This window comes from Kogia breviceps, chromosome 13 (genome assembly GCF_026419965.1).
Source record: "Kogia breviceps isolate mKogBre1 chromosome 13, mKogBre1 haplotype 1, whole genome shotgun sequence".
NCBI lineage: Eukaryota > Metazoa > Chordata > Mammalia > Artiodactyla > Physeteridae > Kogia > Kogia breviceps.
Genome location: NC_081322.1, coordinates 34,794,386 through 34,817,377, shown reverse-complemented (window position 1 = coordinate 34,817,377; position 22,992 = coordinate 34,794,386). Strand labels below are relative to the sequence as shown.

The following is a 22,992-nucleotide window of genomic DNA, read 5'->3' as shown; positions in this document are numbered from 1 at the left end:
AAAACCACTAAATATGGATGATTTGAGGCTCTAACTAGACAATCTAAATTTCTTCTATTATTTTTGGACTCATTTTAAGCATTAACTAACCAAATATCACACTTATTGATAAATTATAGTAAAAATAAAAACTGAAGAGTTAATAATTTTCATCTCTGATTAGTTCTTTGGATTTGATTCCAAAACTCATTTTGACATTGTAATAAGGGTCATAACATAAAAAGTGTACTTAGACTTAATTTTCAGTCGCACTAGTGAAAAAGATATTTGATTTAGCAAGTCAGTAGATATAGCCATCCTGAATATTGTGGGAAAATAAATCATATAACTGTCCAAATTTTTCAAATCTTTGAATTGGTTATTTTACTTATAGACAGAATGGGGCTATCAAAATAGTCATTTGTAAAAACATTATTTCTAGGAATTAAGTCCTGTAGTCAAGTAAAATGTAGGAATGTCGTATTCTTGATTTCAGAAAGGATAATTAATTATATCATAAATTATTAAATACGAAGGAATATATCATATTTCTACTCTTTATATTTACCAATAAAAGTTCATAAACCTTTCAGTTATTTAACAGAATATAATCTCACTCTGATGCAGGGTCTAAAATTTAAGATCTAAAAAAACATTTTTTAATTAAAAACAAAAGAGATGTTTAAATACTAAAAGACTAAGTAAAGTTCCAGAAGGCTTAAAAATGCTAAAGCAGCATTTTACATCCAGAGTCGTAAAGTTATATTAAAAAGTAGCATGTATCATCTGAAAGATTTATCTATAAATATTCATCTTTATATTTATAGAACTAAGGGAATTATAGCACTAGAAATATATAATCTGAACCAGGTTCACAGCCTTTTTAAAGAATAGAATATAAAGACATTTATCCAAAAGACTAAATATATTAAAATATTAAGAAAATTGCAATAGTCTCAATATTTTTGAGATTTTTATACTTCTGAAGACTCAGGTGCAAGGCAATAAAGGATGCATTAAGAATAACATTAAGTGCCAAGGAAGAAACCACAATATTCTCACATATTCATTAATGTAGAAAATTAATTAAAATTTCCACAATGCACATTAAGATTTTTCCAAGTTAAAAATTATTGGACCAAAAATCTTCAAATAAAAGTTTCACTTACTCTCTAACTTGAAACTGTTAATGAGTATCGTATCTTAAACACTTTTTATCTGCAGAGAAATTTTTTCTTCATATTACAGTTTCTGAGTTTTGCTTCCTTCGTTAATTATATTCCCCTAATAAACTAACCACAGTGAACTTCGAGCAGCAAAAGTTTCTCCATTTTCAGACTTCAGTAAGACAACAGTAACTGGTCCTCAAGTTGGCTTCAATTAAAAATATTACATTTAAATTAAAAATTACGAAGGTGATCCTGAGTTCTATGAACCTTTGTTATATAACGAGTGGCAGAAGACCATTAACACAGTTCTAAGTATTTCCCTTGGTTGGAAAGATAAAAGAGTTCATTTTATTGTAACAAAGATTGTTTTAAGTTGTAAAAAAGTGACATTTACCTTTTCCAATTGAGCGTTTTTTTTGGATTTGTACAAAAACTCTCCCACTGCCACAAAAACTGAGAGCACCAAGCCGGCTGCAAGAACAATGAAGATGCCACCAATATTTTGAACCCCCAGGGCACTGGCCTCTTTGCTTTCCTCCTCTGGACACCCATTGCCCCTCCACCACTTCTCCTTCATCATGTGCAGCTTGCCTTCCTCCTGCAGCTGAAGAATTGCTATGGTGATTTTGTCTCTATATGGAGAACCTAAGAAAAGAGAGGGTTTGTTAATGCTTTCCAGGAACCCAAAATTTCACAATTAAAGGTTACATGATGAGAGAACAGAGCTCTTTCCAAACGCTCCAAAGTATGCCAGTATTTATTTTCAGCAGCAAAAAACTGGAAAATGGCAGAAAATGGAAGTATAAGAAAATAAATAGGGCAGGTGGCCTTTCTGATTTTGAAGGGTAAGATAACATTTTGTTTTGAAAGAGGAAAATATCTCTCTCTTAAAGGCAGGCTCAACTCAGACCATTGGAAAAATAATAAAACAGTAAGTAGAAATCCACAAAAGGAAATGGATAGAGGGCAAGGATATTTAGTTAATGTCTAAGAATCATTCAACAATGAAAACAGAGCATTGATAAAACAGTAACCTCGATTTTTAGGAAAGTTGTGCAAAAAATGGTGTTTCTCATGATTAAGTGCAATAATTTAAAGTGATCATGATTAACAAGCTCTATTCAGGGGTGGCTAATACTTGCAGATAGATAATCACTCATATTTGTTATTTGATACAAATAACAGAAGTAGCAGGTTTGTACAAACTTGGATCATTCAAAAATCGTTATGGCAATGCATCATAAGATTTTTTTTGGTTGTTTATTTATAGTTTTACACTTTGGAAAGAAATATTATTTTCAGTGGAGGCAAAAATATATAAGTGAAATTTATAGTATTTATGCTGATGGGGGTAGATATTCATCTGTATTAGCTACTACCTGATAAGTAATAACTTTTCTAATTGGTTGCCCAGAAGCATGGAATAATACTTAACTATATGCATCTTTCAACATCTGTCCCAAGGGATTGGTCTTATTGCTTTTTCCCACCCAGAAAATAGGCTGCTTCTAAAGTTTAATCTTCCTTCCTAAAACACTATACTGCACATTCCATTTTTCTGCACAGATTCATCCATAAGTGTTTTTCCGCTTGTAGAAAAACACAATTTCAGCTCATACTCTATGTTGTCTGTGATTTTGTTTTGATTTAAATATACCTACATTTGCACCTAAAGATATATATATATATATATATATATATATATTTTGTGTGTGTGTGTGTGTGTGTGTGGTACGCAGGCCTCTCACTATTGTGGCCTCTCCCGTTGCGGAGCACAGGCTCCCGACGCGCAGGCTCAGCGGCCATGGCTCACGGGCCCAGCCGCTCCGCGGCATGTGGGATCTTCCCGGACCGGGGCACGAACCCGTGTCCCCTGCATCGGCAGGCGGATTCTCAACCACTGCGCCACCAGGGAAGCCCTAAAGATATATTTTTGCTAAGAGCAATTAAAAACCTTATGAGGAAGCTATGCTGCCTCATAAGGGACAGCACTATATGTCTTCTTTTTACTTGATTAATATAACAGGAATAATTCAGTATTGCTCTTTTAACAAGGGTAGGCAAACTAAAAAGCAGAAATACAAAGAAAAATCAAAACAAGTTAGTAGCTTATGGTAAAAGTTGGAGGACTGAAGATCTACCACATCCAGGTGGAGAGTTGTTTCTTTAGCATAATCTTCAATCTATGCAGAAGAAATGTTTATATGGCTTCTATACAGTTTTTCACAGCTTTCCTAAAAGGGGCATTATCCATTCTTATAATTAGAACTTAAATATTTTATTTTTATTGTACAACAACTCCTAATTATAGCAGGGGAATTTCTGCTTCTAAGTTTCCTTCCTATATTCTCTTCCAAATACTACTCTGATGAAAATGTTCAGTTTAAATTCCACCCCTTAGGGATTCCCTGGTGGCGCAGTGGTTGAGAGTCTGCCTGCCGATGCAGGGGACACGGGTTCGTGTCCCGGTCCGGGAAGATCCCACATGCCGCGGAGCGGCTGGGCCCGTGAGCCATGGCCGCTGAGCCTGCGCATCCGGAGCCTGTGCTCCCCAATGGGAGAGGCCACAACAGTGAGAGGCCCGCGTACCGCAAAAAAAAAAAAAAATTCCACCACTTAGCCACTTCAGATTTCAATGGATTAGCCTAGCCCATATTATTTTCTACCTTGGTCACTCACTGGACACTCAAGCTAGGTCACCTAGTATTACTATTATTTACCTTTCAAGATGTGATCTACTTTCCTTAAGTAGATTGTAAACCCTTTGGAATAGAGGATATCTATCTATTCCTTTGTTTCTTTTCTTTTCTTTTCTTTTCTTTCTTTTTCTTCCTTCCTTCCTTCCTTCCTTTCATTCTTTCATTCTTTCTTCCTTTCTATCATCTCTCTATATCACCTATCTTAATTTTCAAACTGCTCTCAACCAATGTTTCATATTATGAGGAGCATTATATCTGATTGAGGCAGTTTTGACAAAATATAAGAGTGACAGTGGGGTGTTTTTGGTCTCCTCTGATATGTATTTAAAAAACATAAATAAAAGTCATCTTGTTTGACTATCCAGTTTTCATTAATTCACTACAACTAGCCTAGCAGCAGCTTCAAAGTCACATTTACTCTGAATTACCGTTCTGATTAACCATGTATGTTCCCTGCAAAATAAACATCTGATTGAGGGAAAAAATCATTTTAAGAAGATCTGTAGTTTATCAAATATATCCTTCAATTAGAAACATAGTATCTGAAACAAATTTTATACTGATAGTACTTATGAAAATGACCACAGGTAACTAGTATAAAAATGTGGCCTGGAAGTATAATTATAAGCAAATGTTGGGGGGAAAGTAACATGAAAAGTAGACTTTGAAATATGAAAAATTCTTGATCTACCTAAGTAATATTTTGAGCCAGGTCATTTCTCATCCTGAGCAAAATTAAAAGAATATTATTTATTGCCAACTCACCAAACCCACTGAATTGCTTTAGGATGTTTATTCAGTATCTTCAGACACCATATTCTCTACTTCATTCTCAAAATAAGGCACAGACAAACAAAAGCAACCCACTTTTCAACAAATGATGGAAACATCTTGATTTCTTGCTCGTTGAGCTTCCTATTTCCAGCACTTACTGTAAATATGAAAACGTCCTATTGCTAGCAAACCTCCTCACACTTATTTTCCAGTGTAAACATAATAATATGTAAATAGAATTTGGTTTGAATCAAAGCTACAAAATTAATACACCTCATTTTGAGGTTTTTAACAGGGTGAAATAATATAGATAATATCAATGACACTAAATCATTGCCATGCTTTGTCATTCTGTCATTAACTCATTTTAAAAAACAATAATTCAATAATGAATGATTACTTCTTTGGTACATCATTTGCTGCTTCTTGGGACGCATTTCTAGCAGGTACTAGTTAAAGTCAAAAGTGGTTTGAAACTTTATCTATTTGAAAAATCTCAAGGACATATTGAGGTCAAAGAATAAAAGTATCTTTAATCTTCTCTGTGAACTGAATAGCCATGCACTTAGTTCTAATGAAGTGAACAGCCATTAGTTAGATAGATAGAGTCTAACTTTTGCCCAAGTATGAACCCAGCCTCAAACCAAATGCTGGCAAGCAAAGAACTATGAGGGCATTGAGTGGCACCTGGGAGAAGCTGGGGTTAACGCACCGTAAGGTTGCCTCCAAGGAAGATGAGTATTTTTGCAAGAGGACCCTAACTTTGATTAGAAAACGACTGAGGAAATTGTAAACATGTCTAGTATAACATATACTATTGCACTTAAAAGTCAATCCTCAAACGCTTAAGGGGACAAATAGGTAACCATAAATGGGTGAAGAAACAAGCTAGACAACAGTATCTGAAAAATTACAACATCCAATTTGAAAAGATAATTTTCAGTTCCAGTTTTATTAAAAATCTGTGAGAATTTCAACACAGGGTTACCAGACATTTTAACTTTAATTATATCTCAGGAAATATTTTGTCTAAAATTTTCTACATTAAAATTTTTGCAAATAAATTACTTTTAAAAAACATCATGCAGGATAAGGCAAACACCTCTTAAAACTGAATTTAGCTCTTTGATTTTCACTATGCAATCTCTGGTTTTTGTTTCATTTGTATTCCTGCTCACAGTGAGACTTTCTTTGGTTGTTTAAACACATGCTCCATACTAACAGTAAGGAAAGATTATGTTTTAAAAACGGTCTTTTTTCCAACTTGCAGAAAGATGCCATTTACCAGATAAAAAATGTTCTCGTTTACATGAAAGAGACAGAGAGAGAGGGAGAGAGAGTAAGGGAGGGAGGAAGGAAGGAAGAAAGAAAGAAAAGAAAGAAAGAGAGAGGGAGGGAGGGAGGGAGCAAACAAGGAAGAAAGACATATGATTACTACATAGTGAAGTCCCTTGATGTATCAGATGCATAAGACGTGGGGCTCAGAAGAACACTTGAAGGAGGCATAAAGGCAGTTTCGAGTGATACACAGCAGCAGTATACGTGTGGGCATAAATAAAACCTACAAATGCACCTATTCAGAATTTCCTCGATAAAAAAATTAGTCTCCAAATGTTCCTAAATGTTCAATTTTACATAAATCAAAGAATTTTACATAGCTCAAATAATTTTACATAAAATTATAATTTCATTAACATTCCTCCCAACAGATTGACTAAAAGCTCCTTAGGAAAATAAACTGTGATTTGTTATAAACAATTAATACAAATCTCACCAAGTAGCTCAGAGCCAACTTGCTGGGTTTATTAAACTGAATTGACTCCCTCCTCTCTTCCTTACTTTCTTCCCTCCTTCCTCTTCCCTACCTTCCTGTTACCTTTCCTTCCTTCTTTTAAATACATTCTCTTTTTGTTTCCCTTCCTTCTTTTCCTTTCCTTCCCCTCCCCCTCACTTTTCTTTTCCCTCCCTCCTCTCCCACATCCCCTCCCTCCTTCCCTTCCTTTCTGTCATCTGATGTTTCAGATGAATGGTATACACACATTGTTATACATACTTGGTTCTAAAGTCTAAATCTATTACACATATAGTTTATTCATTTGCTCATTTGATTGTCCTTTTCATGCTCTTTACAAACACACCAATTTATGTACCATTTTCCTTATCCTATTCAGTACATCTAGATAATATAGAAATGATAAAGGAAATGGAGTTAGCATTACGTTTAATTCTTGAGGAGGTTTAGTGATTGATAAATAGCTTTTCTTTAAAGGTTGCACAACAAGTCTAATACTTACCATGCTTTAGTGAAATATTCTCAAATCACATTATCCATACACATACTGGAGATATCCCATCCGTACTGCCAAAAGTTTCCTTACTTTCAAATCAAGCTCCTGCATGCTTTAATCAATTACAAAGGTCAGAAAAAAAATCACTCTTGCTTTCTATAAATATCTCTTTCTAAAACTCATTACACCAATATTTCCTAAACTGGATTTTTCCCACACACGTCTCTTTTTGGGAAATGTACTTCTGTGTTTCACTTTTAAAGAATTCATTGGTCAGATAAGCTTGAAGAATACTCCATAACAAATATATCTTTTATAAATTCACATTATACGTTAACAAAATAAAAGGTTTCCATCTCTCCATCAAAGGAAAAAGTTTAAAAAATATATTTTAAATGATTAAATTTATTTTTAGTGGAAGAATTTTTTCCTTCATATCTATTAATGTCCCCATCAATTATTTTATTTTAACCTCAACTTGAAAAGCACTGCCTTAGATAACAATAATTACTACTCTTACTACATTAGCTCTCTCTGTCGAAAGTAAGTTGTTTCTTGTTAGATCTCCTGCTTGTCCCTGCCTAGCTTTGAATTTACACATTATCACAGCACTACTGATCAAGTAGCATATTTTTTGCATGTTCTTTTTCATCTATTATTTCCATGTGCTTCATGAGCATCAGCTCATAAGAATTTGCATCACAATACTTACTTTAAGACATGTCTTCATGCCCAGCTTTTAAGTCTCTTTACAAAATACTTTTGGGGGACAAAAGTTACAAGAGTTATTTAAATATATTTGTATATCAAAACTGATGAAACCAATTTTGGGGAAAAATACACAGCCTTTGTTTTTCCTAATAGCACCCAAATCCTTTAAATAGTTTGTTAAAATTCGAAGGGGCTGGCTAAGTATTTCCGTTACTTATAATGACAAATCCCCACTGTCCACTTTCTAAAGAACTTTAATTTCCTTTGGTTTATATTTCATAGTTATTTCAGCTCATCATGATGATATTATGTGCTGTGTATGACAGAGAATTAGGTAACATCCTGGTGTTTGTTTTCTTTCGGCCTGGGAAGATATTTTTATGAAGTAGACTACTCATAATTTTAAGTTTCCTCTAGCTTGTCATTTCTCCAAATATACTTTCTTGCATTTTCTGAAGAATAGTAACTTACACATCTTGTGGGTACGTGACTATACTACAATCACTAAGTGTATATTATATCAATGATTTGCCTCAAAAAGCTTCAATAATTCCTTAATTATTCCTTTTCTTTGAAAGTGTTTAATCTGATAAATGTTTCTAAGACACATACTCAAATACTTGAAACCCTTTAAATAATGACTTAAAAATCAGGCTACCTGTCAGTTATAGGCAATCAACCATCCATTATTCATCTTATTTCATCCAGCATCTAGCACAGTGCCTATCACACAATAAGCATTAAACAAATGCTTTTTGAATGAAACATTGAATCCATTATGATATAGTCATAATATCTTAAGGCAGAACTTCTGATATTGGACACCTTCTCAGGTTCTTACTAAATTCTGTAGAACAAATAGAGTTCATAAACAGACTTGTTTCACACTTTTAGTGTTAATCATCTAGAATAAGTTAGGGTGACAAATAAGTTTATAAATTTTTATGCCATCTTTGCACTTATATCAACTGTCAGTGGCCTTGGTCAGTGCCTTAATAAGTAAAAGACCTACAAGTACAAAAGATCTGAGGCTATCTGCTGGAAACATCACCCTTCTTTCTTAAATTACAGTGCTGCTGGCAATGTTATATTTTATGAAATGGTTCCCTGCTTCCTATGCTGAGATGAGTGCTGGGTGCCCTAAATGCACAACATATTTTGGGTACTTTTAGAGTTTTATCTCTTTTTACCATTATTTCCATGATAAAATCTTCCAATAAAATTGGAAACAGACCACATTTTCTTAGAGCCTTTTTCTCAGTGAAAGATGAGTTTTATTATCTCTTAAGACACTGTCTCTCCCATATTTGTTTTTAAGAAGTGCTAAGTCAAATTTTATATTTACGTTTCAGATTCCATTTTAAATTGCTATTTTCCAGTTTTATGCTGTATTCAGTCAACAATGCTGTTATACTATACCAAGCATCATTGTTATTTTTCATTGTTATTTTCCTCTATAGAACTTATCTCAGTTTTTAACTAAAAAATAATTTCTGTGACTATTTATTTAATGCTCATTTACCCTAACAGGCTGTAAATTTCATAAGGACAGTGTTGTATTTTCTCTGTTAGTATAACACCTGGCACACAGTGAAGACAATATTTCTGGAATGAATACATGCATAAATAAAATATTAATTACTTAACAGTTGGTCATACATACCTGTAATTTTATCCTCAGTCATTTCTTATGAACCCAAACTATATATCTTTATCTAATCTATATCTAATAATTATAATACATTTATTTCAAATGAAGCATTTAATATATGTAGCAACTAAACACTTCATGGGGTCCATTTCAGATTTCCTATTAGATAAAAGCTAAACTGCTGTGAAGTTACTGTCATCACTCTTTGTATTTTCTTTTGAAGGTATTCTATCAAAAAATCTCAATATAATAGGAGAATAAGGAATCCATGAGTGATAATCATAAAAATTAAAGGAGATTAATCTCATCCTGAAACAAATTATCAACCTATAACATTTAATCACAGAATGGTAAATGAGAGCTAAAAGTGATAAGTCTTCCATGATACCTAGTAATCTTTCCACATTGGAGATTTATGAATATCATTTTCCTGCTTAAATTATTTTTAATGGTGCTCTAAAGCTATAGAATACAACCTCAATTCCTAAAGATGTCATACAATCCCTTTCTCCAACCTATCACAAGCTTCTCGGACTTTATCCTCTTCTCCTCACACCTAACATGCCAGCAATACAAACTACGAAGTTGTATTTCCCATTGCCTGGAGAATCCTGTTTCCAAACTTGCTCCAATTTTCTGGTTGAATGTCCTCACATCCAGATAAACTTCTGTCGTCTTTCCTGATCTTTTGCACACTTTTCCTTGGCTGCCACAGAGATACACAGGATCCCTCTTCTTTGGTGCCATAGCACATTGCAGATACTCTAGTACAACATTTGGTGCCTCATATTCCAATGTTTTCTATATATCTTTTCCTACTAGATTGATATGAGTGTCCCAAGGGCAAGGACCATGTATGTATCTTTTTTTTACTATTAATTATTAGGTATACATACACAGGTGCTAGATTTTAGGCATATAGTGATGAACAAAGTAATATGAGCCCTGCCCTCCTAAAGTTTTCACTGCAACACAAAAATATATGTTGAATAACCTTTACAAGTTTGAGGATCATTATAATAAAGAACACCATATTGTAGAACCACGTGACAGATGGAACTATCTTAGTCTGCTGATCAGGTACACAAAAAAGGCTTCATTACTTTGAAAAGAAGAGTAGGGACAATAACTCTTCTTTCTCTTTGGCTGCCTTTCACCTGCTTTTCCTCTATTTTTCTTTCTATATGCATTATTGGTTTAGAAAGGTATATATGAGAAAGGAAAATGATATTAAGAGCATCCAACCCACTTTGTTCATTTATTCTAGATACAGAGGATATAACTAAGTTCAAGATATCAGGGTCACGGTGGAATGGAACCAAATATAAATGACACTGTTAATGTAGAAATAAGAAAAGAGAGATAAAAAACTATGAGGTAGAGACTATATGGATTTAGGGAGCAAATGTATATAGATATCAAGTGTATGTACCACCCAGGACATTTAATATATAGTAATTTTTAAAGAAATATTAAGTACTTATATTCAAAATCTATAACTGGCTTAAATTGGATAGAGGTTGCAGTTTTTTTCTTTGTTGTAGACGTTAAAATTCAAAGTGTGATGACCTCTGTAGAAAAGTAATTTGAATGCATTCTACTTAAAGGAATATTTGTAGAATCCTCAGGAGGAAATTTAAGTATCTAAGATCACAAAAGGAGATGGTTATATGAGGTACACAAAATGTATCAATAAAAAATTCAAATTATAGATGATTTATTTTAGCCATTTGCCTTTTATTCATATTCTGAATATTCTTTGACTTATGTGAAAAAGGATAAGAAGGGCAAATGTTATCAGCACATAATGAAAAAGTAAACTGTTTTCACTGGTTCTGACGTATTTCATACATATTAGTTAAAAGCGGCTGATGAAGTAGATTTGTAGTCACATTTCTTCTCTGGGTATTAAATCATGTAACACTGACACAAAATATGAAAATAGAACTAGTTTCATTCTAGAAACGCTGCTTTTCTTACAATTTTTCATCTGCATAATAATCATTTGAAGAGCAGTAAGAGTGGAAATCTCAGGAATACTTTCTTTACTATCGTGTTTTCCAAAGTCCAATATTAAACTTTAATGAATGGATTATAAAAGTTGGACCATTTAAAATAAAATCCTCAACCTTCTTAATCTTCAAGAATACCAAAATTGGGAGAGGGAATAACTTTTTCAGGAGAGTAAAGTACCCATCCTTTAAGGTAGAGCTCAAGTCCCTTTTTCAATTTGGCCTAACTGAACTTTGGTCCTCAGTGAATTCTACCACTCTGAGTCATTAAATAACAGACTACTTGTTTGTGTTCAATATTCTATTTTCTCTATTTGATGTTAAAGTTGTTTTTCCAAGTCTATCTCCTTAAGAAAGGGGTGATGTATATTTATATTTTATGATCATTATTTTACGGATCCAAGCAGGTTGAAGAGTGATAAAATTTCTTACAGATTGACAAAATTAAAAGGAAACATAACATGCCTTCAGAGATAATCTTCTCTGAATACATCTTGGACTCTGTTTACTAAACATTCAGGAAATGTTCAGAGAAGGAAAAACTTTATTTAGATAATGCTCAACAATAGAAATTGTCTCATCTTTATAAAATAGATATCGATAACTTTCTAAGTAACCAAATCATGGTTATTTAAATACAATATACTGACTGGCTGATGATAAAATCCTGGCTGGGTTCCATAGGAAGTGATTTCTAATTAGTTAGGAATGGATCATATTAACAATACGTCTTACCTACAATACATTCAATTACTAAAAATATAAAGAGTAGAGAGAAAAAGGGTAAGATGCAAATGACTTAAAAACCACAAACACATCATTTTACTTATTATAAAATATTTCTTCAGAACAGTCCTTCAGAATTATTTGTGGTGCCTATGTTCTGATCCAAATACTATAAATTTGATGTTTAATCCTTATTGCAATCTAACTATGTAGACATGATTCTACCCATTTACCAATAAGAATGCTGAGTCTCTGGGAGGCATAGTAACTTCACTTAGGACACCTAGGACACTCAGGTGGAATTAAGATTTGCACATAAGTCATCTGTCTACAAAGGCCCCATATTCTATACAGCATGATAAGAATATGCCTTTCACATGAGGGCCAGGAAATGCAAGGCATTCATCTTCAGAATTGAGTGCTTATACATTTCACCACTATGTTTTGACTATTTTTTTCCCAATACGAGTGTCATTGATCTTACTTAGTCTTGCTAACCAAAGGATGACAGTCTGGCACAGTCAATCTGGCTAACTAATCTATAATAGAATTTGAACCTATGGCCTTGCAGTAATCACCACAAGACACAAACAAAATGAATTAATGTTCTAATGTTTGCATATAAAGTCTTTTGGAACTCACTGTTTTTATGAGAATTATCCGTTTATTCATTGCTTAGGTACCATTTCATCAGCATTTACAATATTCATGAAGGCTGCTCGCACTGGGGCTCGCAACTCATCAAATTCCCTGTGGAAGCTTCCTAGATTCTAGCCTGCAGAGTCTGTTGATGATGTCTGTGGAGCAGGCATAGCTTACTGAGACTCATCTGTTTTCAGTGACATGAAATCTAAGACTTTAACAAATATGCCAGGAAAATACAGCTTCTACAGGGGTAATTTGGTGCTTTTTTTTGTTTGTTTAATTCAGGCTCTGAAAATTATTAGATCTCGATTTAGACTTGCAAAATTACTTCACCAGCATTAAAATTATGCTGCCTTTGCAATGGAAAAAATAGAATGCATCTTAATGGAAGGTTTGACCTGCAGAAAGATGAATAATTTGCATCAATTTTTGTGCATTATGTTCAACTAATGAAGACAAATGTATTCATTCATTTCTGTAAAGCTCAAGAACTGAAGGCCGGCAATATTATGAATCTATAATGATGAATATTACAGTACTTATTACATGATGAATTGGGAATTCTAGAAATGGATGGTGAGCAAAACAGGGAAAAAACATGCTTTTCATACTGATTTCTATTTTTATAAATACCAACATCTGCCTTAAATAAACAACATGTCTCCCTTAGTACCAATTCTACATCTCTCACTTCATCAAATAACAAGAAATGAAGAAGCAGTGAGATCTCATGCGTTTAACATTAGAAAACAGAAGTGAAGAATGAAATTTCACATTGTTCATATGTCAATGTGGTATCCTTCTACCATAAAGAGTCTATGATACAACCTATTGTAATATTTTTTACTTTAGGCTGATTATGTGCAAGGGCATTATAATGAGATAAAACTTACTTAAGAATTACTAATAGGGCTACAGCTATTTTGTATTCATTAATATAAAATATGTTGTAAATTAGTCTATAAAGGTAACATTAAAATCCAATTATGAAGCAAGAATGCATCTTATTTATAATTACATAAGTAAATATAATACAAGAAAAATGTATATAACAATTTTGTGTCTGATAAAATTGTCATTAAATTTAACCTTAGCATGTTAAGGGATTTATAAATATACTCTTTACATTCATCTTTACTTCACCTCTACATTGCTTATTACATTCTTCATGTATTACACATATTTCAATAATTCTCTGACTATGATATAAGTAATTTAATTTGGATTTTGTTCACAGATATAATTATTCATGGACTGCTTGAAACCTACTACTGATTTAATCCCAGAAGTAAGATGAGGATACATAAGATTATAGAAAATTTTAGCATCTTGGACGATAGGCACAGACATGAGCAGAATTTCCTCCATCCCCTTTTCAGCCTACTCGTGCTGTCCATATGTTATTAAAGTTGGGAGGCACCAATAAATGAATGAATTGTGCCACTGGCTCATTGTTAAAAACAGAAATAGTTTTAATGGGACCCTTCAGACACTTTACAATATTTCTACCAAATTGAACACAGCAAAACAAAATAACACCAACTGGCCCTAATGGATTTATTTCTAGATTGCTGTTTTCCTACCAGCTCGTGGACTGCTGAGCCTGCCTAGTCCTCAAAGCGCCCTGTGCACTCAACATTCCAAAGACAGAGCCAAGAAGGCTTTTAGTATGGGTTGTCAGAAGGGAGGCAAGGCAGCTGAAAATGCCATTAAGTAGAAAAGCTCCCTGTTCGGCTAAAATAGATTATCACCTATGGTGAATTAAAAGGCAAGACTGCAACTGCTCACACATTTTAAATATTCCTTAATGAAAACTGCTGTGATTTGCTTTTTTGCTTTACCCCATCCAGTTGTTGTTTTTTAAAAATTCTAATGAATTTAAAGAAAGTTCAGTTAATGTATTATGAGTAAGAACACCTACAATTTCAAAAATCTACCATACAGTAAATATCACATCAAAATAACATTGCTGCAGTCAGGAAAACTATGAAAGGGATTTAATGTCACCACAAGCTTAATTAAACCAGTTTATGCTTATTTAGCATTTACCTTCACATCATTGTTGATTGCTCCACTAAGGTATTTTTGTGTAAACAGAGCTTCCCTAATTAAATAGCTTATATCTGAGTCATTCAGTGATTTCACAACAGTTTGGGCAGTAATCATCACACTCAGAGTGATGAATGGTGATGGCAGGCCCCTAGATGAATCACACAGGAGGAGCCCTAGCAGGTTAAAAGGACGCATAGACTTCTGGGGGAAAAAAGAAAAATATGTATAATTTTTTAAATATCTCTGAATATTCACTCCAAAAGAGACATAGTATTTCTGTTTACCCTCCTGCACTTAACCACATACACCTCTATGACAGTACCTAAAAATCTGAGCAACTATAAAAGCAAAGCAAAGGGAGTTCCTCTCCTTGATCACATTTGCAGTATTAATAAAGACAAAATTTTCATACCAGTTTATGGCTTCTGCAGGTATAAACTCAAAATCCTGGGGAATTTCTGGAACTGATCTAAATTTCCAGAACCCGAGCCTATATTGCTCTGCTTTGAATAGATTCATCTCCTTAACTCTTGCTGGGAAAGAGACTCAAATAACCTTTTCTTTTCCACACCTAAATGCATTATTTTTTGGCTTATAATTAAACAAAATTTAAAAACTAAGTAAAAATGACATATTACAAAAATATTGTCAATATGCTTGAAAAAGATGATATAAAAGGCAAATGCTAATTAACTAGTTGAGAAGTGCAGGTTATGATGTTGGTTGAAAATTTATAGTAAGTCAGTCTCATTCAAGTACTAGAGTTGCATGTCATTGCATTTATTAATGACTAAGTAATAATTCATGAAAGCCATATTTTTGGCAGAGCTATGACATAGTAAATTATAAATTACTGCCTGAAGTTTTTTTCTCGGACATATTTGAGGGGGTAAAGTGTGAAATGCCTCTTTCTAGATTATACTTCTTTGATGAAGTTATATGAGTTAAGACTTACTCATAATGTATTGGAGTCTCAAAATCATTTTAATTTTATACTATGTTATGAGTGAATAAAATATAATTTACTAAAGTTAAGAACTTAATATTATCAAGTCAAACAGAAGAAAACTATCTGAACAAAAACAAAAATTATATTGCAATACCTACAGGTGAGTGATTTGAATATTTATCCCTTCAAATTTAAATTATTATGTTCAAATTTATCTCATTCAGAATTAGGCTAAAAACAAAATGTACGTTAAATGCATTAAGCAACTTCTAGTAATGAGACATTTTAATAAATTTAAATTCAATATTATTTGGCAATGAAAATAAAGAAGAATATGGTAAAATATTCTTCCTAGTCTATAATTTTGCTATGTCAAACTATTAGGTGCTTTGAATTTTTATTAATATGTACTGATAATTTTACATTAAAAGTCCAAGAAAATCCTATAAAAGAAATTTACCGTGTGCTATTACCTAATTCTAAAAAATTCATTTTAATGAAAACACTAATTTATTACACTATTATACCAAACTAACTACATACTATGAAGAAATGATTCCACTTAGATATATAATTCAACTTGATTTCTTAAGTTTCTCATGCAAGTGACCTTGTCTGTATCAATGACTATTTTCTGCAATAACTACGCTTTCTTCAGAAGGAGAAAGTTGATCTGATCAGCTGAGTTGAACAGATAAAAGGGAAAAAAAAATTCTACACCCTAAGACTTATAGTTTAATTTGTTTTGTTCTCTCATATATAAGATAAGCTTAAAATGAGAAGAAATAGAAATTCCAAATGCTGTGCCCAGTATTTTCCTTCGTTTAAAAAGTTATATAGTTTATACATATATTAATATTTTGAATTGTTTTATATTTTCCTTATAAGTCAATATATTTCAGTAAACAGTGTCAGGGGTAGGAAGAAAACAAAAATTGCTATTTGTATGGTTCCAAGAAACTGTAACAGCTTCCATAGAACTGATTTAACTGTTATCTTTCTTTTTTAAAATAGCTTTCACATGTGAAATATCTCAGGGAGTTTTTGAGAATTATATAATATACTATTCTGATTTATTTGGAACAAGCGTTTCCTCAAAGCAAAGCAATATGATAAGAGACATTCCTGGTACACTGGTACATTGCATTTACAACACAAACAAGCAAACAAACCAAAAAACCCCATCAAGTTAAGGTTTTATATTAAGTATAAGTCAAATTTCTTTATTCTAGAAATTCTGAAATTATGAGTGCTATTATGTAACTAATGTTAATGAAGAATATCTGTGCTATACTCTAAAGTCCTCAAACATCCTCCCCAAATCTTATTCAATTCTCACTACCCTCAGTCACTCAGGTTTGTTTAATGAGGTCATCGCATTGAGTAATGTAAGATGCCGTGCTGACCTTTAGCTCCAAAAGTTATTTGTTTTCTGTATTTATAAATCTTGCTGCACCATCATATTTTCATATGTAGAGTTCATTTGTTGAACAAATAATTGAGGGTCCACAGAGTGCAGGCACTATTGTTGTGTGGGCTTACAACAACAAACAGACAAAAATCTCTGCCCTCTTCCACTCAATGTAAACCAAAAGAGGAGGGTAAGGATACACAGGAATCTCACTCCTTCCAGAAACAACACTGAAAAATGCATTTATTTTCTTCAGCTCTTTCCAAAGAGTGAGGCAATGGGAACCTATCAGATCACTGCTTCCATTCCTCTCATAAGTGTTTGAGAAGGTGTTTGATTTTTAAAATTTGTTTGAAAACATCAGCTAATCATATTTCTCCACGTAGTTTCTAGCCCACTTTAAATCAAACTCTGTGACTCTGTCAAGTATATTATCTGAAACATTACTATAAGTTTAGCATTAAATAGACCTTAGGTGTTCCTAGTCTCACCCTGTAATTTTACTAATTAAAAAAAAAGAAAAAAATTTAGAAGCTATAAATTTCATGTCACTTGTCTAAGATCACATTAAGTGACAAGCTAAATCTAGAATATCAGTGTGTAAAATACTACATGATGATACTTTAGAGCATATTATCAGCCTCTTTTCTAAAACATAAATTTGTTCATATACCTTTTCATAAATGAGTACTAGTATGCTTGAAAAGTTATCAAAGTTACTCATCACAAATTCCAAATGGTACATCAGCTCATGAAGTTGTTGAGTTCTTCAGGTAATTCTTACTGAGGCAAAGAGCCATATGGGATCTAACTATGGAGTGTGTCAGGATTTGAACACTCCATCAACACAAAACTGTGGCAATAGACTGAAGCGTTACTGTGAATATATAAGTATAATTTAAAGCATTTTGAAAAGAAGTGCTTCTTAAGCTAAAATTAAGAGAATTCAAACCTTTTTACATATTAGAATTAATAGAAAACTTCTGAATTAATACATACATTGGCATAATAATGGCAAAGCTTTGGATGGCCTTTCCCTGGTGCAAACAATAAAGGGGGTTCATTTTGTGTAGAGAATTTTAAAACAATAATAGCAACAACTGTCACCCAGCACTGGCAAGTCAAAACATGTCAAAAGTAAAATATTCCTCTCTTGAAAATATCTTTTGTTCATCTAGGTTCTAAAAAATTACTATTGAGTTTTAACAGTCCAACTCTTATTGAGTTTTGAATTAGCATCTATTTATTTCTTATTCTTTAATAAACATTGTACTCCACTTGGAAACTAATTTGGAGAATTCTCATTATACAGCTCACTCCCCCAAGATATGTGAGCTCAGCTACACTTGCATATTTTTGGAGCAAGAACTTAAGGTTACTGTTTTGTTTTGTTTTGTTTTGCTTTGCTTTCACAATGACCGTGCAATCACTATTTTGAGTCTACTATATAATTGCAGGAATATGTAATGTTACAGGAGCGAATGTCTCAATTCTCTCAAAGCCAGTTTGAACTATTTTGAGCTATAATGAATTTGAGTAAGCTTTACCTAATATGAAATAATTTAATGTTGAAGTTTTTGAAGTCATTTTGGTGGAAAATTTTTGGACTTCCTAGACATTTGAAAGTTGTTAGAAATGATCCCAAAGAAACAGACATGGACACTATTGCAGTTTCTGGAATTTATCATGAAATGGGAATTTTATGAATCTATGCCCAACTTTCTAACTGTGGTATACATGTTAGCTCATTTGAAAGAAACGTTTCAAAATTAAAAGTAATAAAATTATGAATGAGGATACATGGACAAATATGACTATACCATTTATTAAACACAAATACATGAAGATCCATTTTGACAAAGTCATTAAAAATTTGCAGAAGTTAAGGCTCAGAAAAATTATAGTGTCATTATTCATTACTGTATAGCCAGTGAGTAGCTGTAAGTGCTTTCCCCTTTCTTTAAAAAAAAAAATTGATGTAATAAAAAAAAGTTAATCTGTTATTTTTTTTCTTTGCATACAGTATCAGTTTCCTATTTCTGCTATAACAAATTACCACAAATTGAGGGGCTTAAAATAACACAAATTCATTATCCCATAGTTCTATAGGTCAGAAGTCCTAAAAGTGAGGTATCTGCAGGGCTGCATTCCTTCTGTGGCCTCCAGGAAAGAATTTGTTTCCTTGACTCCTAAACTTACTTCTAAAGGTCCTCTGTATTGCTACGCTGTGGTCCTTTCCTCCATCTTCAGTTCACCAAGTAACATTTTTAAATCAATCTCTCTCTCTCTCTCTCTCTCTCTCTTCCTCCCCTTCCCTGCCATGGTGTCCCCCCACCCCAAGATTTATATATTGAAACCTAATCCCCAGTATAATAGTATTTGGAGGTGGGGTCCCTCCTCGGGTGTGATTGGGTCATGAGGGTGGAGCCCTCATGAATGAGATTAGTGCTCTTATTTAAGGGACTCAAGATAGATTCCTTGTTCCTTCCTGGTCTATTAACCAAGAAGCAGCTTCTCATCAGACACCAAGTCTGTTGGTACCTTGACCTTGGACTTCCAGCTTCCAAAACTGTGAGAAATCAATTTCTGTTGTTTTTACAGCACCCAATCTCTGGTGTTTTGTTATGGCAGCCCAGGTAGACTAACACATTCTTTCTCTCACTACTTCTGTTGTGATACCTTCTTAATTGTGACACTGTACTTCCTTCTTTTAAGGACCTTTCGATTACACTGGACCCACCTGGTTAATCCAGCATAATCTCCCCATTTTAAGACCCTTAACTTAATCACATCTGCAAAGTCCCTTTTGTCATAAAAGGTAATAAATTCATATGTTCTCAGGATTAGGCCATGGCCATTTTGGGGGAGCCATTTTTATGCCCATGACATGTACATATATACTGTAATATGTATTTATACATTCATTAATCATATGAATGTATATACATGTTCATATATATTATACATAAATATGAAGCTCAATAAATGAAAAATTTCATTGTCTTTTGTGGCAATTATTATTATTTCATTCCATGATTATTATTGAAAAGAATTTTGTCATATAGAAGAAAGAGACTGTTAAAACTAATCAATCCTAGTGTAAAATATTCTAGGTATGTTACTGGTAAATAGTCTGCTATTCCTCTTAAATAAACATATACCTCTTGTAAGTAAAATAATTATTCACAGTAACCATTTGTGGCTCATTCTTTTAGTTAATTAACTAAGTCATACTATATTCATAAGCCACCAATCTCAAAAAATAATGTTGCAAAAACTTTGTTCATAAAAACTTTTTTTAAGTGTAAGATAGAGAAGGTCCTTTGTGGGAGGAGGTGTTGTGGATGTTTTCAACACTGATAAAGTAAAAATGTCTACTGACCATTTGGTAGGAATAAATTTTCCTTTTGTTACTTATTCCTTTAGAAGCAGATGTCCAAATATCTTCCTGGCTTTATACAGTCTCAGAACATAGCAAGATACATTTGTTTGAAGCAAGATTCCTAATGGCATATGGAGGCACTGTTTTTCTTCCATTTTCATAGCAACTAAGATTAATGAACAAAGAACAAGTGGCTGACATGAAGCCTACCCATGGGGGTGCCGACGCCATAACCTTTGGAGTCTATGAGGCCGCCAATCTGTGTCAGGTTACAGTTCCTCTGAGTGACAAACTCAATGGTTGTTGACTCCATTAGGAAAGCATAATCGGAGGTGAGGACTCTCTGGATTCCTTCTTCATTACTTTTGACAAGCACGGACTGCCTCCTGCTACTCATAAAGGCCCACATTTTGTCATATGTGGAGATTTTTGATTTCTGGGGAAAAAAAAATACATAAGAAAGACATTTCTTAGTTTCCACATGATCCTACAATATTTAGATGAAATTGACCATATTTAGTTTGCTCATCCTACCTTATAACTGTATTAGTAATAACAGTGATACTAAGCCACAAAAAAATCAAAATCTGTATGAAAATATTTCTCATAGCAACTCCTCATCGTATTTCCAGGTATAGAGCAGATTTATTTAACAAATGTATAAAAAATGTCCTGATGTTCAAAAGTTCACAACTAGTAAATCATAGGAGGCAATAAACAAGAGAAAATAAACAAGATTAATAAGGACTTTTCTGTGTGTTTGTATCTCACATGAATATCTCATGTGTACAATTTTATCCTTCAACATTACTATAACATCAAATTTGGAAGATGCAGACACTGGACACTAATAAGAGTTTTTTTTTTCCCCCCCGAATTCAGTTGACCATAAGACAGATGTTACATTATCCCCCAAGGATACATACAGATATAGGTTGAAGAGATGAGAGGAATTTGTTACAAATAAGGATATTACAAATAAGAATGACTACATTTCTGCTAAGACACAAGCTGGACACCACAGAATTTCTTTTAACCTGCTTCAGGACAACAGGAAATCAATCATTCAGGTCTTACTAACTAACGATTCCTGGACCAAGAAAATAGAAGAGTTTTTATATCCAACCGGAAATTCTCAGTAGGGCTTCAGCACGATCAATTGCTAAAGGAAAGAAATGGGTTTTGTTCAGAAAGCACTGGTAAAACATAAACAGGAAAAAGGTTAGCATCTGCTTATGGAAAGCTCGTCTGTGAAACCTTCACCTTAGTTTAATTCTTACACAATCACAAAAAATAATACTGCAACTATAAACACAAGAAGGATATTCACCATACTGGTTGCTCTGTCATGAAAACTCAAAAATATTTTCAAATAAATAGGTATGCAATCTTTTGCAGCTTAAGTGTGCATTTAGTCCTACATGTGCCAGGACATAAATGCGTTATTACTCCTTCAACTAAAAGGTAGGTACACAGTAATATTTAGAAAAATTCTGGCACTATTTCAATGCTAAAATGGGAAGAAAAACCTTAATTTGGAGGGGAAAAATACCTAACGGTACAATAAGTGCTTTATAAAAACAAGTAGCTTTAGAGCTAAGAAAGGGTAGAAATGTAAACCTTTGCTCTCCAGTGAACACTAAAACATGCTAAAAGGCCAGCGGCTGAAAATGGGAAAGAAGGCAGCTAGAACCCCCAGAATAAGATTGATATAATTACAAATTTGGGCAGCTATGGAGGCATGTCAGTTGTTTTCAAGTAAAATCACCAAATGTTAGGAGTAGAAAAGGGAAATGAAAGGAATAATTAAGGCTATGATGAGATTCTTATTGGAATAATTAAGACCCATAGTGAGATTTTGCAGAGATGTATCTGGCTATCCAAATTAGTAACATAATGAGGATAGCTAGAACAAGTTCATTTCCTTTCAAAGGTAAAGAATTTTTCTCCTAATGTTTTGGATTAAGTGAGGCCAAAATACAAAATAGAATCAAAATCAGAGCTTACCTGCAGATTAAAGAGATTTTATGTAAAATAAAACTTGGATACAGTTTTTGATTTAGTGAATCTGTGATAATAAACACAATCCAAAAATGTAATACTAAAAATTTATGTAATCAAAACTGCATGCTCATTTCTTGACAATTTAAAATGTAACATCTTTAATGGAGAGTGATAGTGTAATACCATAACATGGGTGTACTCATTGAGGCCAAAAATCAAGCAGAGATAAAAAGTGTACAAAAAGTTATTCTTACTTGTATTGGTCATAAATCTCCTAAATTCTCTGTTTCTTTTTAGTTATAGGAACATTAGCAATAAATACATTTTATTGCTTTAGTTACATGATTTTCAATTGATGATAACATGTTCCATCACTGAAGAGTTAATTTAAATAAAAACTTGAGGACTAGTAATTTTTTCCAAAACAAAGGGAGAATATAATGTTTACAATGGCACCAATCATTTAAATAGTATAATTACGTCTTTCTCTTTTTTAACACTAAAAGTAGAAAATTGTAGTTTAAACATTATGCAACACAA

The 22,992-nt window shown here is 33.1% G+C and overlaps 1 protein-coding gene across 2 annotated transcripts in view; it reads right to left on the bottom strand.

The window, feature by feature from the left end:
- GRIK2 (glutamate ionotropic receptor kainate type subunit 2) overlaps positions 1-22,992 on the bottom strand; it is a 671,458-nt gene that overhangs the window by 14,138 nt on the left and 634,328 nt on the right. For both annotated transcript variants that reach the window (XM_067011529.1, XM_067011530.1), the window contains exons 15-16: positions 20,659-20,884; positions 1,543-1,793 (exon numbers count right to left, since the gene is read on the bottom strand). In XM_067011529.1, coding sequence (XP_066867630.1) covers positions 1,543-1,793; positions 20,659-20,884 — 477 coding nt within the window. The remainder of the gene's footprint in view (positions 1-1,542; positions 1,794-20,658; positions 20,885-22,992) is intronic.